Here is a 15,451-nt window from a genome sequence, read left to right as displayed (position 1 = left end):
AGGAGAGTAAGGAGACAAGGTGAATAAATGTGACATGTATCCTGGATTAGGTCCTGGAACAGAAGAAGGACATTACTGGAAAGGCTAGTAAAATACAAATGAAGCCTGTAGTTTCATGAAGAATATTATACTAGGAGGGAGGGTATAGCTCAAGTGGTAGAGTGCATGCTTAGCATACACAAGGTCCTGGGTTCAATCCCCAGTACCTCCTCCAAAATTAAATAAACCTAATTATCTCCCTCCACCAAAAAAAAAAAAACCAAAAAAGATTAAAAAAAAAAGAATATTGTACTGATGTCAAGTTCATAGTTTTGATAAATGTACCATGGTTACTGTGTAAAATGTTAACAGTAAGGGAAGCTAGGTAAAGGAACACTCCTGCTGTCTTTGCTACTTTTGAGTAAATCTAAAGTCATTTCAAAACAAAAAGTGTTAAAAGCCCAATGAAGGATATAGAACAAGGGTGTATGTTCATGTGGTTCATGTGATGGGGAAAATGTCAAAATAACTAAGTTTTAGTGTTGTTCTACAAATAAAACTTCTCTTTAGTCCATGTAGACTCAGTAAAATTTGTGAGTTGTTTCTTTTTGTTTGTTTCAGTTGCTAATTTATTTGCAGTTTCTGTGTCTTACTGTTTTAAAGTATTTCATTGCTGTATACTGAAGAAATAAATGTCTCCTGAGGGTTCATGCCTTTTTGCTTTTAAGTTTTATTTTCAGAATTTCTACATGCTAAGAATTGTACTTCTAAGGTAAACAATAATTTGGGATATTTTTTTTAACCATGAGAGATACAAAAGGTGGTGTTGATTGCTTTTCTGTTATAAAGGTTTATGATATACTTTCAGCAATAAAACCTAGTATCAGAGGACAAGCTCTAAATCTTACATATTTACAGATCTTGTTCGTTTGTCAATTTGCTTTCAAAGCACATGGGTCATTCATACTTATAGTTTCATACCTGGCATTGATATTTATAAAGCACCAGCCCCAAACCCACATCGCTGCCCCCGCATGTCATAAGCGAGTGTTTCTCCTTTGTAAGTAAATGTCTCAGGAGCCACTGGCTTTGGAATAGAATATAGTTAAAGAATATAATGTGTTAAAGACAAATGCTACTCACAGTTTTTAGACACAGTTGGGCTATTTTAATGGTAAAGTGTATACCCTCCAACTCATTTTATCCATTGACTCTTACACAGAACTGAAATGGGTAGGACGACAATATAGGCTTGTGCAATTATTGTAGTTATAAAGCACATCAGTATTTAACCCTGACTATATATATTTAGGCATGTTTGTTGTTGTTCTTTTATTCATTAAATTTTATATAGTGCTAAAAATATATAGATTTTTAGAAAACACTTTACAAATTTATTCTTAAATGGTACCTGTAATTTTAATCATGTTTAAAGCATTACTTGTTCATGAACACTTGAAAATATGAGGGGTTTTTGGGGGGTGCTTTTAAATGTTTGACACTTCTCATTTGACACCGCATCGTATTTTCTTCCTTGTTAGGTAATATTAAAACTCGGCTTTTAGACCACTGTTGACTCCCTAGTTCGTAAAACTGTAAGCCCCTATTCCTTGGCACAGGCACGTGAGGTCACTCATGGCTGCCCTCAGTGGCCTCTTCAGCCCCATCCTCTCTCACTCTGCTTTTCCAGCCTCCCTGGTGGCGTCCTTCCCTGAGTGGCTGCCTTCCCATAGTTCTTCTTGCCTCCTGCCGACCACTTGTCCACAGGGCACACCTTCACTCCTAGTCTGGACCAGACAGCAGCCCCTGGGCAGATGTGCCCTGGCTGAAGACATACCATTCTTTACTTTACAACGCTTGTTAATTCACCCCCATCACAGAATTTCTGCTTTTTATTAGAATTTACCTGTTCAGCTGTTTGTACCTCTTCTTCAAGACTTCATGAAAGAAGAACATTTACATGTACAAGATCACCTATTACAGGCCAATTTAAATATAAAATGTCATCCACGTATAAAAACTGCCTTCTACCTGTTTTTCCTACTTCCTCCCACCCACCCGCCCCGGGGCTCCGTCTGCAGACCTAAGAGAGGGCATGCTTGCCTAAGGGTAAGACTCGGGACAAATATCCGTCACCAAATTATTCAGTGTTCTCACTTTATTACATAGCTTTAATTTCACCAGTAGTCTGTCATTTGTATTAACAAGTACAGTTTTAAAGATACCATTGCTCCTAGAATAACGAAGGGCCAGCAGCTATTCAAAGGTGAGTCTTTGCTGTGTTTTCAGCACTGACTTGGCCTTCACTTGAATCGGGAAGGGTCTTGGCTATGTTGGCCAATGGAATCAGTTTAAAAACATTTCAATTGGTAAGAACAATGGACTGTAACTAACAGGATGCTGTAGTCTCCTCATGTAAGAAAATGTACGTAATATCTGTGCTGCTGAGAATGGTAGTTACAGTTGTTACCACTGAAAACCAAATCTCCATGATCATGTGTCATCATTATCACCTGAGAGGGTCGTCCTACAGTTGTAACCAAGAAGGGTAGTGTTATTTCCAGATGAAAGTTAATCCCAAATTTCATATAACCAAAAGATAACTATAAAATACATTTTCTTACACAAATTATTTTTAAGTTCAAGACAGCCCATGCTGTGTTAAAGGGTCTATTTGTTGTTATTCCTAGTCTACACAGTGTCTCGAGACTGCTGTTAATAGTGGAAGAGCAGAGAATCTCCCTGAGCAGAGTTCAAAAACGAAGAATAATTTAGGATCCCCCTGAGGCCTGTGCAGTGGGAAAAAAAATCCCCTTACATGATGCATATTTCATACGTACATTGTTTACCACGTCTCAGTTTAGAAAGGCAGCACATTTCACATCAGCGGCTCTAACCCAAAGACCTCTGACCATCGCGTTTATTTTAGGTGCTGATTTTTTTTTTAAATCAAAGGAAGTATAACCGTTATAAACATTTTTGCTTATGATAGTATGCTTAACTCTGAATCCTGCTTTTGTGAAGTATCAGTTTAGCTAATCATCCTGAAAACGTCCCTTTAAAATGAGATTTACCCGTAATAGAATCCTTGCTTGAGAAAGAATGCAGATGAATCAGGTGAAAGTCATCTCCCCAAAAGGGGTTCTTGGTTACCTCTCTTACAATGAATTCTGACTCGTTAATTTTCCTTGTGTTAGCCCTGGCTTTGGATATGAAGTAATTGTCATTTTTTGAGCTCATGATTATTTTCAAATTAAGATCAGACTTTTTTTTTCCAGCTGAGTTCATAAATCTTAAGGCTAAGAATTGTATATATTTTCGCATATAAGAAAGAGATAAATACTTGCTATTTGAACATTTTTAAGTAGAAAGTAAGATATACATAACTTTGTAAGAAGATGCCACAGGCCTAAAAGTTAGTGCTTAGAAGGATTTTCCTCATGGATTCTGTCTTTCTGTGCCTTTGCATTTTTTAAATTCACTTAGACAGGAAGTCTAAGCTTTTAACTCATTTGCTGTCTAGACAAATGAAAGCAGCCAGGACTTAGGTGGATGTCTTGAAATACACTGTTACACAGGTTTGTGCTAAAAAGAAGCCTACAAACATGGAAATTAAACAGAGTCACTGTGAGGTTTTTCCTTTTGTGCATATATGTCAGTCAAATTATTGTCTCCCTTCTAACATCAACTTCAAGGTGTGTTTGTATCACATGTCCAAAGTAATAGTTCTAAAATAAGGTTGGAGGGCATGAAGTGATTTTACAGTTTCCAAAGAGCTAAGCATCTAATGAGGCTGGATGCTTGGCCTCTGGGATGTTAACTGGAAACAGAGGGCCGAGAATTCATTGCTAAATTTTAATAGAGATCCCAATCATTTTCAGTAGGGCATTTATGGTAAATATTTAGAAATGCTTGCATGTGCTGGCTTACAGTATATAATGTTTGCAGCTGTATTTTACTGTAGAACTTACAGATTCAGTGGCGTTCACCAGTGACCAGTCAGATCCTCCTCTCTTTAGCACCACACCTGGCACGAGGAGTCACTGCCCTTAGAAAGTTAGGGTCCAGTTGGAGAGAGGGAAAAAAAACTACACGCCTGGATTTCATACTCAATATTCTAAAAAGGAGAAGAGGCACTATTTCTGCTTTTGAAGATGACTGAGAGACTTTTTAAAAGACCATTGAGCTGACATTTTAACCTGTGCTTCAAACCCCTGGGAAGTCACAGTGAGAAATCATTAACTGTATCCTATTAAAATCCTTAAACAAGAGACCTGAACTAGTCTCATTGATTGAAATATCTTCTCTGTTTCTAATTCAGTGTTTATCCTCGTGCTCTCTTGGGGCTCTTCTGAGCAAGAGATGCCCAGTGTGTGTGATGCTCTGTGGTTCTCTACCAGTGGCTGATCTAATACCATCAACTAATTGTATTGAGAACTGTAGCTGAGAGTATTTTGGAGTTGATTTGCTTTAAAAAAAAAAAAAAAACAACCCACTTATTTAATTAAACAAGGGAGTAAAATTTTCTAACTTATTCCCAGTTCAAGACAGTACGACATCACCAGCATTGACTGAATTTATCCTTTAGTAAACTTATTAGATAAATTGAATACCATCAAAACCAAAGATGTCTCTTGATGTCATAAGATATGAATGTAAAATATTTTAGGGAGGATTGTATACAATATTTATCCGTAAGGGGATATTTATACTTAATGTTTTATGTCTATTTTATATATTTGTAGATCTCTAGAAACTCCTCCTGTGCTCCTTTGTGGCATGTTCTTATATCCTTTCCTCCACTGCTGTCCTCCCCCACCCTGTCCCATCTTATTGAATCAGGAACATATTTGTGCTGTATGTAAATTCATAAGTGTTTCTCTTGTCAGAGTCTGATAGGATTGTTATTGCTCCCCGATGGCATTTCATTCGAAGTGCAGTGAAATCTCTTGTACTTGTCACTTGGGTTACAATGAACATTTTACATGGGCAGAGGATGGAAGGGTGATGATTATAGAGGGAAAGTCTTTGCAGGGAAATTTCATTAAAATTAAATTTTAAAGTGAAACAAGCTTTTTAAAAAAAGTCATTGATTTTCTAAAAATAAACTAACCATTGGTAGTAAGAGTTATTTTTGGGTGTGCTGGAAAGTATTCTGTATTCTGAGTGATGTCAGATGTTGAAAACCCAACTTGATAGCAAGATTTTACCAAATCAGATTGTCATGGCAAAGTACTGAATTTACTATGCATGAGCCCGTGAAGTCATTGCCTTACTCATCACTCCATCAGTAAAGAGTCAGGATGTAAGGAACGCTGTGGGGCAGGGAGACTCCAGCCCCTTAAAAGAGTCCTCCCTGCAATTACCTTACCTGCCAGCTTTCCAGCAAGATAAATGGAAGCACTGTAGCTTGAAGGTGCCTTGGTTAGAATGAGATGCAGTAAGGTCTCTCTGTTCTTTACAGGCATCATAGATCTGATAGTGCTTATAAAAGAAGGATAGAGTTGGTGCCCTGCTGACTAAATTGTCCTCTGGAGGGGTATTAGTTACAGAGCTTCTTTGTTAACTAGGCTGAATGTTTAAACCACTGTTGAACTTCTTTGATTAACATGTTGTTAAGATAGCTATACGTATGGATACCCTAAGTATCTGCAGGGCGGGAATATTTCTCTGTAATTTACATACAAAAGTTACGTGTGTATATAACAGTAATATAGAAATTACATCGTTTTATTACTCTTCTGTTACACTGAGGTGTAGTCAGCACTGAAATTCTGATGACAAGTGAACACTAAGAAAGCCACCGTTTTTGTATTTTTCTCTTGATATTTCCTTGATCAGCTTGTTGAATAACAGAAATGTTTTTCATGCCTTTGCAGCTTGAATGAAGCTCTCTTAACACCCATCCGTGTCACTTTTTCAACCATAACGGTGAATTTTAAGGGAGGACAGGGAAGAAATTAATAGGTTGTGCAGAGAATTTAAAAATTTTCAAAGTAACAATTTGATTTTTTAGGAAGAAAGATTTGCATAAAATTATTTAACTTCAAATAATGATTTTTTAAATTGAATCTTCATTATCTTTTCTATGTTTAATTCCATTTTGTAGTATAATAGAAGATAATTATTTTATATCTAGTTACCCACCAATTTTTTTTTTTTAAAGAAAGCATGAAAAACATGTTTCCTCCCAACTGATTCTTGTGTCATGGACCCTTGTTGATGAGTGATACGTGTTTGTTAGGTGTTAGAGAGGGTATCTGTACGTGGAGCTCACCACCCATTCTTACTGGGGGCTCCCTGGGTTAGTCTCTGTCTGGTTGCCACTCTGTCTTCCAGGTGGGTGTAGTTGTGGAGTCAGTCCCTGTTTTTGGTGAAGCTTGTACAGTTCCTAACGCACTTGGGTCACCATGCATTTCAGCTGAGACCTGTCCTCTGCTTTCCCCGAGGGAAGAGGTAAAGGCATCACAAGCCATACTAGGTACCGCAGGTCGGCACTCTTTATGTAAGGGCCAGATCGTAAAGTTTTTAGGCTTTGAAGGGCCACAGGGTCTCTTTCAGGGTTTTCATTGCAGCCCGAAAGCAGCCACAGACAGTACATAAAGGAATGGCTGTGACTGTGTTCCAATAAGACACTGAAATTGGCATTTGAGATATTTTTCACATACCACAAAATATTACTCTTTTTATCTTTTTCAGTCATTTAAAACTGTTTGGCTTGTGGGCAGAGCAAAAATAGGTAGGGTCTGATTTTAGCCCTCCTGCTTTGAAGAGCGCACAGGTGTGTGTCCCTTTGCACCTTTATGAGTTGGTTATATCAAGTTAGGAAAGAAATGCCTTGGGAGCAGGCACTTTAAGAACCATCCAAGACCTAACCACTCTTCCACACCCCCAGCCACCCTGGCTCTGAGACTGTTCCCCGGGGTCGGTGGGGCAGGGGGCAGCATTCAGTCTCAGGTGGGAGAAACAGATGGTGTCCTGTCCTGTCATCCCTTTCAGCACTCAGCATGTCAGCATGCGTGGACATCTGTTAGCTTAAGTTTTGTTTGAGGAACTCAGATAATCGCCTTGATTGCTGAAATGTGAATACTTTCTGCATTGTATGTAGCATGTTACTTGCTTAATAATCTTCCTCTGTTTTTACCTAGCTTCACAAAAGTTGTGTTCAGTCTGAAAGTGTGACTCAAACTATTGCTGAACCCATGATCAAGTTGAATACAGCGTTTTACCAGCTGAATATGTGCAAAATCTTGCGTCTCGTCTCGTCTGTGTGCCCTAAGTCGAAGTGTTTATATATTGTTTCTCTGAATTCTCAAAATGTGATTCAGTTTGCCTCATTTTATTTTGGAGATCTGATGATACTTTTTCTAGGGGTGATATTTTCAATCACTATTTTTATGTTTCTTATTCATGAGTGCAGTTATGACATTGAAGATTATTCTCTATTTTACTTGGATGTTAATTTTAGCATAAAACATTTTTGTTTTTCTCTAACATTCATCTTTTTGTAACGTTTTCATCAGCTATTCTTTAGAATGTGTTTTTAATCATTGGCAATTTTGATGTTAAAAAGAGAAGTAAATAATATAACAGATGATTAACAGATAAACTTTCCAGGAGACTAGGATCCTAATCCTGAATTTGCTTTGTGACATTTTGGGGTACCCTGAAAAGCTATAACCAGCTCTGCTTTACCTGGCCTCTTTTGTAATTCTGGTCTAGATTCATTCTTCAAATCGTAAGCATCTTCCTCCACCAGTTTGCAAAGCCCTAGTTTTAGCAGTCCCAGTAGTAAGCAGAGATAAAATTAAACATTAATAAAATTGCATGAGTGGAAGGTGTCAATTAGGATTGAATATGCTTTGCAGATGGTGGCATAACCTGATATTTCTGATCCCATTCTGCAGTATTTAGTCCTCAATTATCAAGACAAATATGTTTTATCCTGCAGCTTAGCCCTGAGCGCTCGTTTGGCACCTAGCTCTGGGCCTTACCTGGGTTTGCAGGCTTAGTGATCTGGGAGCCCAGGCCTGCGCTCAGGTTCAGGCTGCTGCTGGCAGGGGCCGCATTCGAGAGCCGGTGCTGCAGCGGGGAAGAAAACCAGGGTGAAGACTGTCCTCCTCTGGCTCTGATGAGGGTGCGAAAGACAGGCTCCTCCTTTTCTCTCATTCTCCCTTCTTCATCTCAGCGGATGCTGTCTGTTCTCCATGGTGCAACTAGTAACAATAACTTTGACTCTCTGACCTTTCACTTCTCTATCTGTCAAATGGGGATTTTAATAACTGCTGTAGAGGGTGTTATGATAAAATTACAGGACTTTATAGATTGTTGAACTTAAAACTGTTACAGAAAGTAAGATTTAACATTAGGACTCATTTCTGCCAACATAACTTCAAAGGGACTTATTTTCACAATATGAGATAAAAATACACATACCACTCTTATAACAGCACTTCCGCAACTACTTAAAATGGAAGAATTTCTCACCAAAAGTTTGGTTAAAATCTTGACTGTTATTACATTAGAAGTTTGGGATTCAGACAGTCCTCCAATGTTGATTTCAAAATAGAAGGATCCAAAGTCTCTGGTTTTCAGTTTAATGAAATGATCATTTACAAATCAGGCATGTCATTCAAGTGGAACATCACCACCTAGAGTGCTGTTTCCTGTGACTTTTTGAACAGGTTTATTAGACTAGATACTGACAGCTTAAAGGGAAGCTATAGGATAGTTTTATGAAAGAGAGGTAGAACTCTATTCACTTTTTAGCAATAGACCAGATCCTGTGGGTTCAACTTATAAGAGGCGTCATTAAAGTCTTCTAGTAACAAGTGGCCATGCTCTGAATTTTGAGCATTACCTAGCAAAACTCTGATGCTGAAGGGGGCATTGTTATGGTTTTCAATTAGTGTTTTAAACATGTATTGGTCCAAATATGTGTTAATCTAATAAATACACACTGTTTCTTTCTTAGGATCTGTCTGGCTCCATCGATGACCTCCCCACCGGAACGGAAGCAACTTTGAGCTCAGCAGTCAGTGCATCCGGGTCCACGAGCAGCCAAGGGGATCAGAGCAATCCGGCTCAGTCGCCTTTCTCTCCGCATGCATCTCCCCACCTCTCCAGCATCCCTGGGGGCCCATCGCCTTCTCCTGTCGGCTCTCCTGTAGGAAGCAACCAGTCCCGATCTGGCCCAATTTCTCCTGCAAGTATTCCAGGTATTCATTTCTTAATAATTATTATTTTACTCTGTAAGAAATACAGACCTAGTGTTTTATCAATAGCAACAGCAACATATGTACCATTATTATTATTATTATTATTTTACTATTTAAAAACCTAAGGATTTGACCATGTGTTAGGAGTACAACTCTAAATTATCACCAAAGCATACAAGACTCCCAGTTCCTAAAGATACTCAAGTAATGAACATAAACACTCAGTGAATACAGTCATGAATTTCTTTGATATTTTCAGCTTACACATTTCCCTGAACTTATGCAGAAAATTATTTATTCTCTTAGCATATGTTTCATAATGATTCTGTTAAAGAAGATCCTCTGTTTGATACGTGCCACTAAGGTGAGATTGTTGGGTAGTGCTAGCCCTAGTTTTTAGGGTTCTTTTAAATTTATACCACGGCAGTTATTTTTAAAAATATTTTCAGTGTTTGTACTTATTGGTGTCTTAATTTGCCAGCACACTTCCAAGGCCTTGTTGTTAATAGTCTTACCTTCTAACTTTGATATTAAGGAGTTCCTGTTCCAGTTAACCTCTCGCAGTCAGCTCTTTCAGTGGTCATACTACTTCTGTACTTTTTGCTTCCTTTATTATGTACTTGAGGTTAGTTACTTGTTTATTGGTCAGTTGCCTCATCCTCATTCAGCTTTCTTTCTTACATCAAACATCATCAGTTCAAACCCACCAAGCAACTAGCTTTCCGTTATCTGCAAACTAGATGTAATTTATTTTTCCTGTGTAACTTTTGCTAGGGTAATGCAGGTGGCTGCCAGAAAACACTTTTGACTAATCTATGAGAATTGATATTGCATTGCTGATAAATTTTCTGCAAGTTTATTATCTTGAAAATGTAGATGGTAGTTTTATCCCTTTTTACTCCTTTACTCTTTTTATATTTTAAATAAATACTTATAATTGGATGTTTTATATATATATATATATACAGATGTATATGAACATATGAAAAATGCTAATTATGAAACATAACTATCAAGTGAGCACTTACGACCTACTGTCCAGTTTGAGTCTTACGGTGTTACTGTCTCCACCTGTATATTCCTTCTTTATGTTTGGCCCTATACCTCTCCCCTGCCTCAAATATTCTCTGAAAATATTTTAAATCACTCTTTTTGGGTTGTTCGGGGATTTTTTTTTTTTTTAAGAATTTTATTACACCTATTGACTAGAGTATATATTGTTAGTTTTATGTAGTTACGAGTTTTATTAGAAATATATCATATTTTAAATGACTATATAATTTATTAAACATGCTGAGACACTTCTGAGTATATAAGGGTTGCTATTAATAATTGCAATAGAACAGCCATAAACCATGAAGGTCTGAGCAAATGAAGAAATGTGCTCACCCCAATAATACTGCATGTGGCCTTCTCCAAGTTAGTTTTTTGACTAAATATTATGGTCCTAAGATCCATATGTTGAATATACCTATATTTTAATACATTTTTGTTAAGACATTTTTATGTTACCTTTCTTTCAAAAATATTTGTCCTCATAATGATTGTCATAAAACCTGGATTTACCTGCTTTTAACATTTTTAAAGCTATATATACTCTGTATTCCAGAATTCCTGAGGCAATTTTTGGTATTGAGTTGGTTATTGAGATACTACTTACCTGAACATTGGAAAGTTATAAGTAACATAGTGTATTTGTCAAAGAAGAACTTACTCCTTCTTTCTGAATTGGATCAAAAGGACTTTCTTAATAACCTGAATGAAGACTTTTCTGAGGTATAAAGATATTTTCGTTTTTCATTTGAAATCCCTGACATGGGTTGTTCGCAATCTGACAATTTTCATACGTATATTTATCATTCCAGATGGGGATTTTGAAACTTTTATTTCACTGTTTGGATTTTGATATAGTATAGAACACACGTAACCCTACAAAAGAGCTCGCTTTGGATATGTGATAATAGTACACGTTGTAGAGGAGGCAGATGGAACTGGTCCCGGAGTCCAGTACTTAGTTGTGTTTTGCACATGATAAAGTTGGTGGATCACATGTCTGATGACCTATTAGCCCCGTCATAAATGAGGCCGGTCCTTCAGAGTACCTGCGGGGGGAACCTGAATGTTAGTTTTCTCTGCTAACTTCTTGGGAAAGTGAGTTTTTAATAGAAAACTTTCAGCTTTCTTGGAAATGATGCTTAAGGCTAATTGTTTTTTAAACTTGTGTCAGAAATTCTGACTGCCCAGGGCCAGGGCCTACATTTTACTTCATCGTACGGCAGCCGGTATTACTCTCTGTGATGCCTGATCAGACTGGTCGGTGAAGTTCAGTACAGGGAGGAGGTTACACAGCGGAAGTTCCACTTGTTTTCAGAAGCATGTCAGTCAAGTTAATTCGTAACTAACTTTGCTGAGTGTGAAGCTGTATACTAATAGAATTATATGAAACTTCTCAAATAGAACATTTCTTTAATGTTTAAGTTATTTTAAGGGGAATACCCTCTTAGAAAATCTGCTGAAAAGTTTTGGCATTTATTCACTTTTCTCCCCGGTAAATTACAAATAACATTTGAACTGGACAAACTTTTAAAATCATCATATCTCACCTCCTCATTTTATTGCCACTTAATATGTAATCCTGGACAAGCCTCTGATCCTTTGTGCCTCAGTTTCTGCATCTGTAAAGATAATAATCACATCTCATAGGGTGTATTACGATTAAATGTGTTACTACATATAAAGCAGGCATGTGGTAAACATTCAGCGCATGTTAATTATTGTTGTGATTACAGTCATCATTATTCACACTGAGGTGTTGAGACTTGTCCATGACCATTACTGTCCAGAACAGCACAGCTGGTTTTGGCAACAAGTCTTCTGATTCCTAATCCACTGGGACTCTGTGCTGTTCAGAAGACATGTATTTAAAGTTTCCAGTGATGATTTGCTGTGTTTACTGAGGTTATTCAGTTGGACCACAGGAGCTAGCCATAAAAGCATAATGTATTTTCACAAAGTTGAATTTATTTTTCTCCTAACTTGAAAAAAAAAAAGGTCATCGATTGCTCTTCTTGGTGAGATGTGTCTCGGAAGGTTAAGAGGAGACAGAAGACAAGCATCTAAACCCTTGCTTCACTTGGACTATAGGCAAATCGGTTTCTGTGTGATATGTTGGGCAGGAAGTCTAGCATAAAATTTAACAATAAATGAAGTTCAAAATCCTGGGTTATTTCTCACATATTTTGCATATATTGAGACAACGTCAGCCTGCCCTCTCTGTGTTCCTGGCCAGGGGCTGCCACATGCACTTGAGCAGGTTGCTTAGTGTACCAGGGCCATTGGCTGGAGGCAAAAATGGGAGTGAAATTCAGGCTGCTGTCCTGGTGGAAAGGGCACCCTTTTGTAGTTTACATAAAGGAGCCACAGCTATCAGCACCCTTGCCCTGGACCTCTAGGTAGTCATCTCCGTGGCTTGAGTCCGCATACCACCTGTTTCTCTACTCTGTTCCCACAGCTAAGCCCAGAGACATGAAAACATACATTTTTGATAGATGAGCATCAAAAATTTTATGTGGTGTTACTTTATGGGGTGTGTTAAGAATCATGCAGGTTTTTATTGAAAAAAAATTTTGGTCTTTTCTTTCCCTCCATTTAGCCTATGTGGCTTCTATTGTACAATTTTTTTAAGATGATCATAAAGTTGATTTTTTTTTTTGGCTTTTTATTTAACTATTAAGTACAAGCGCTGTTCTTTGGAGAGTAAGTGATCCCTTAGGCTCATTGATTAATCTCACCTCCGCCTTTTCCCAGCTCTAGTCCTTACATTAAATTTTGTTGATCTGTACATTAGATCCTATGATAATTTACAGTCTACCTTTATTTGCTTCTGAGTCTGTACCAGTGAAATACAAATGTCAGGTAGAGATTGCATGGTTCCTCACCCAGAGCGTAATAGTCAAACTGCTGCTTTGGGAACATCTGTTTGGAATTTCCCTTTATTTTTCTGTCTGTAGCCTCTTGCTTTCTTTTCTCTCCCTTCCTTCCTCTCATTCCCAGCACTAACTTGTTTTTCCTGACCTCACTTCTCTCCCATTACCTCCTGCTATATCTTGCTAATGCCTCTCCCTGTGTCACAGATTGGCTCTTTCGATCATTGTCTCTCCAGTAAGTCATTGTTAAAATGTGCAGCTGTTGTGTAGCTGATAGCTGGGGAGAGGGGAAGCCAAAATGTTTGAGGGGATTCTTCCCAGTGCTGCTTTCCTGGGGTTTGTCGAAAAAGAGCAATCATTTTTCTCCAACTTTGCACTGGTAAATGAAATTGACAGCTAATGAGAAGTATCACAGAGGTAGATAAACAAAAGCCCAGTAAAGCATCCCGAATGGCTGAGTCTGTTTCTTGCCTGTTAAACTGTTTCTCCACCCACTGCAAATTTGCCCTCCTGTCATGCTGCCTCACAAACGTTGTGAGTGTCGTGGGAACAACTTCTGTAATACACTGGCACTGTATCAGCCCTGGCACATCCCTAACTCAGTGGGGCTTTTCCTTCCTGCGTTCTTTGGAAAAGCAGGATGGAGGTTTTTCTGTGGTAAGTAGCCACATGGATTCTCTCCCTTTGTTTGCACATTACTGGGCTCCAGCATTGCAGCTGTCTGTAGTTGGAAGGGGAAGGATTCAACCTGGTTGTTTAAATCTAAACAAGCATTTGAGGACAGAAATGTAAACGTTACACATTCCCCCAAGGCCATTATACATTTTCTTGGTTTTTACTTATCGTTTTCATTTCCCTCTCTTCTTCATATATGTATTTATATTTAGAGACAGAAATGAAATCTCTCCATCTTTCTAATTGGTAGTGTGCACGTATACACGTATTTAAATAAAGCAAAGCTAATGTCGGGTGCAGTTGATTCTGAAATGTATGGTATTAAACATTTTGTTTCCCTTCTAATAAATGATCCAGTTGCATTGTACTTTTGCTGCTTCCTGGATTGCAGCCTGGAGTTTTTTACCTTGGTTTAAGGAGAATAAACTCAGGTCTTGAACGTATTGTGCAGGTCTCACACCAGGCCTAATTCGTCCTAACACATAGTGGAAGCTGACACAGCACAACATCAGAATGCACTGCTGTTGCCAGAAGATTTAGTGGATGTTAATTCCACTTGTCTTGCCTCCAGAGCCAACCATTACAGTTTACTAACAAAGCAAAAATGTAAACAAGCTGAACTTTTTTAATTTTTATTTTATTGGCCGAAGTCTTTTGTCAGCTTTTTCCTCCATGTGCTGTAAGCAGCAGCAGTGTTTAAATATTAAGAAGGGTGAACACACGGTGGGGAGGGTGGTGATGGGCAGGCAGGTATTAACTGTTCATAACCTGATAAACATTTTTGTCTATTAAAATTTTAAATGTTTGGACTGTTGAAGATTGTTCATGGGTTTTATTAACAAAGATCTAAGGTTAGAAACTGTAAATTCCTGAATAGATTTTCACCCACTCTTTTTTTTTTTTTTTTTTTTAAGCGTTTGACATTTGTACCACCAAATCCAGTTTTAGGTGGAGTTAAGTCACTTTGATCTGACAGCGAAGGGGCTATTGATTATAATAGACTGGGCCTGAAGAGAGAAAATTAGTTATTCTCATTAGTGTCATGACGAAGAGACATTTGTTTCAAGCTGTTCTTTTTCTGGGATAGTACTAGGTGTTTATTATGAGAAAACCAATCAAAGAGCATTTTCCTAGTTGTCATAGACAGAAATAAAATAAAGTTTCATCAGATATGAAAGTAAAACTCCCTCCTTTTAGGTTTTATGTGCTTAGCTGTTTGAAGTGTCTCACCTCCCACCGCGCTCCTCCCCAGACTGACTGCTGGCCACAGGAGAGCAGGAGGCCGTGGGCCAGGCTGGTCTGAGAGCGGAGAGACTGTAAAGGTGGAAGGAGGAGGGCAAGGGGAGAGCAGTCTTTCATCAATCTTTCAAGAGCTGCCCTCTTGGTCCGATTTTTTTCCATTCGTGCCTCCCTCCCCAGAAGCTTTCCTTTCCTCCCTTTCCAGCCAGCTGGAGCCTTTCCCCTGGAGCATCTCTGCATACGTGCCTCCCTGGGCGGAGCGGCTCACACAGGCTCATACCTGGCAAATAACTTAAGTTGCTGTCCTTTGAAAAGGATCACAGGTTTTAAGAGCCTGCAGAAATGGCTTTGCCAGAGATAGCCCTTCCACTCTCATAAAGCACCAGTTACTTTATGGTCAAGCCTGATTCTCTG

At 38.4% G+C, this 15,451-nt stretch overlaps 1 protein-coding gene across 7 annotated transcripts in view; it reads left to right on the top strand.

The window, feature by feature from the left end:
- The window catches only part of ARID1B (AT-rich interaction domain 1B), a 378,663-nt gene that overhangs the window by 256,397 nt on the left and 106,815 nt on the right, over nucleotides 1–15,451 (top strand). For all 7 annotated transcript variants that reach the window (XM_031456606.2, XM_064486535.1, XM_064486532.1 and 4 more), the window contains one exon: nucleotides 8,954–9,197. In XM_031456606.2, coding sequence (XP_031312466.2) covers nucleotides 8,954–9,197 — 244 coding nt within the window. The remainder of the gene's footprint in view (nucleotides 1–8,953; nucleotides 9,198–15,451) is intronic.

Source organism: Camelus dromedarius, chromosome 6 (genome assembly GCF_036321535.1).
Source record: "Camelus dromedarius isolate mCamDro1 chromosome 6, mCamDro1.pat, whole genome shotgun sequence".
In the NCBI taxonomy this organism is placed as follows: domain Eukaryota; kingdom Metazoa; phylum Chordata; class Mammalia; order Artiodactyla; family Camelidae; genus Camelus; species Camelus dromedarius.
Note: the sequence above shows the minus strand (reverse complement) of the source record. Positions and strands in the feature narration are given on the sequence as shown.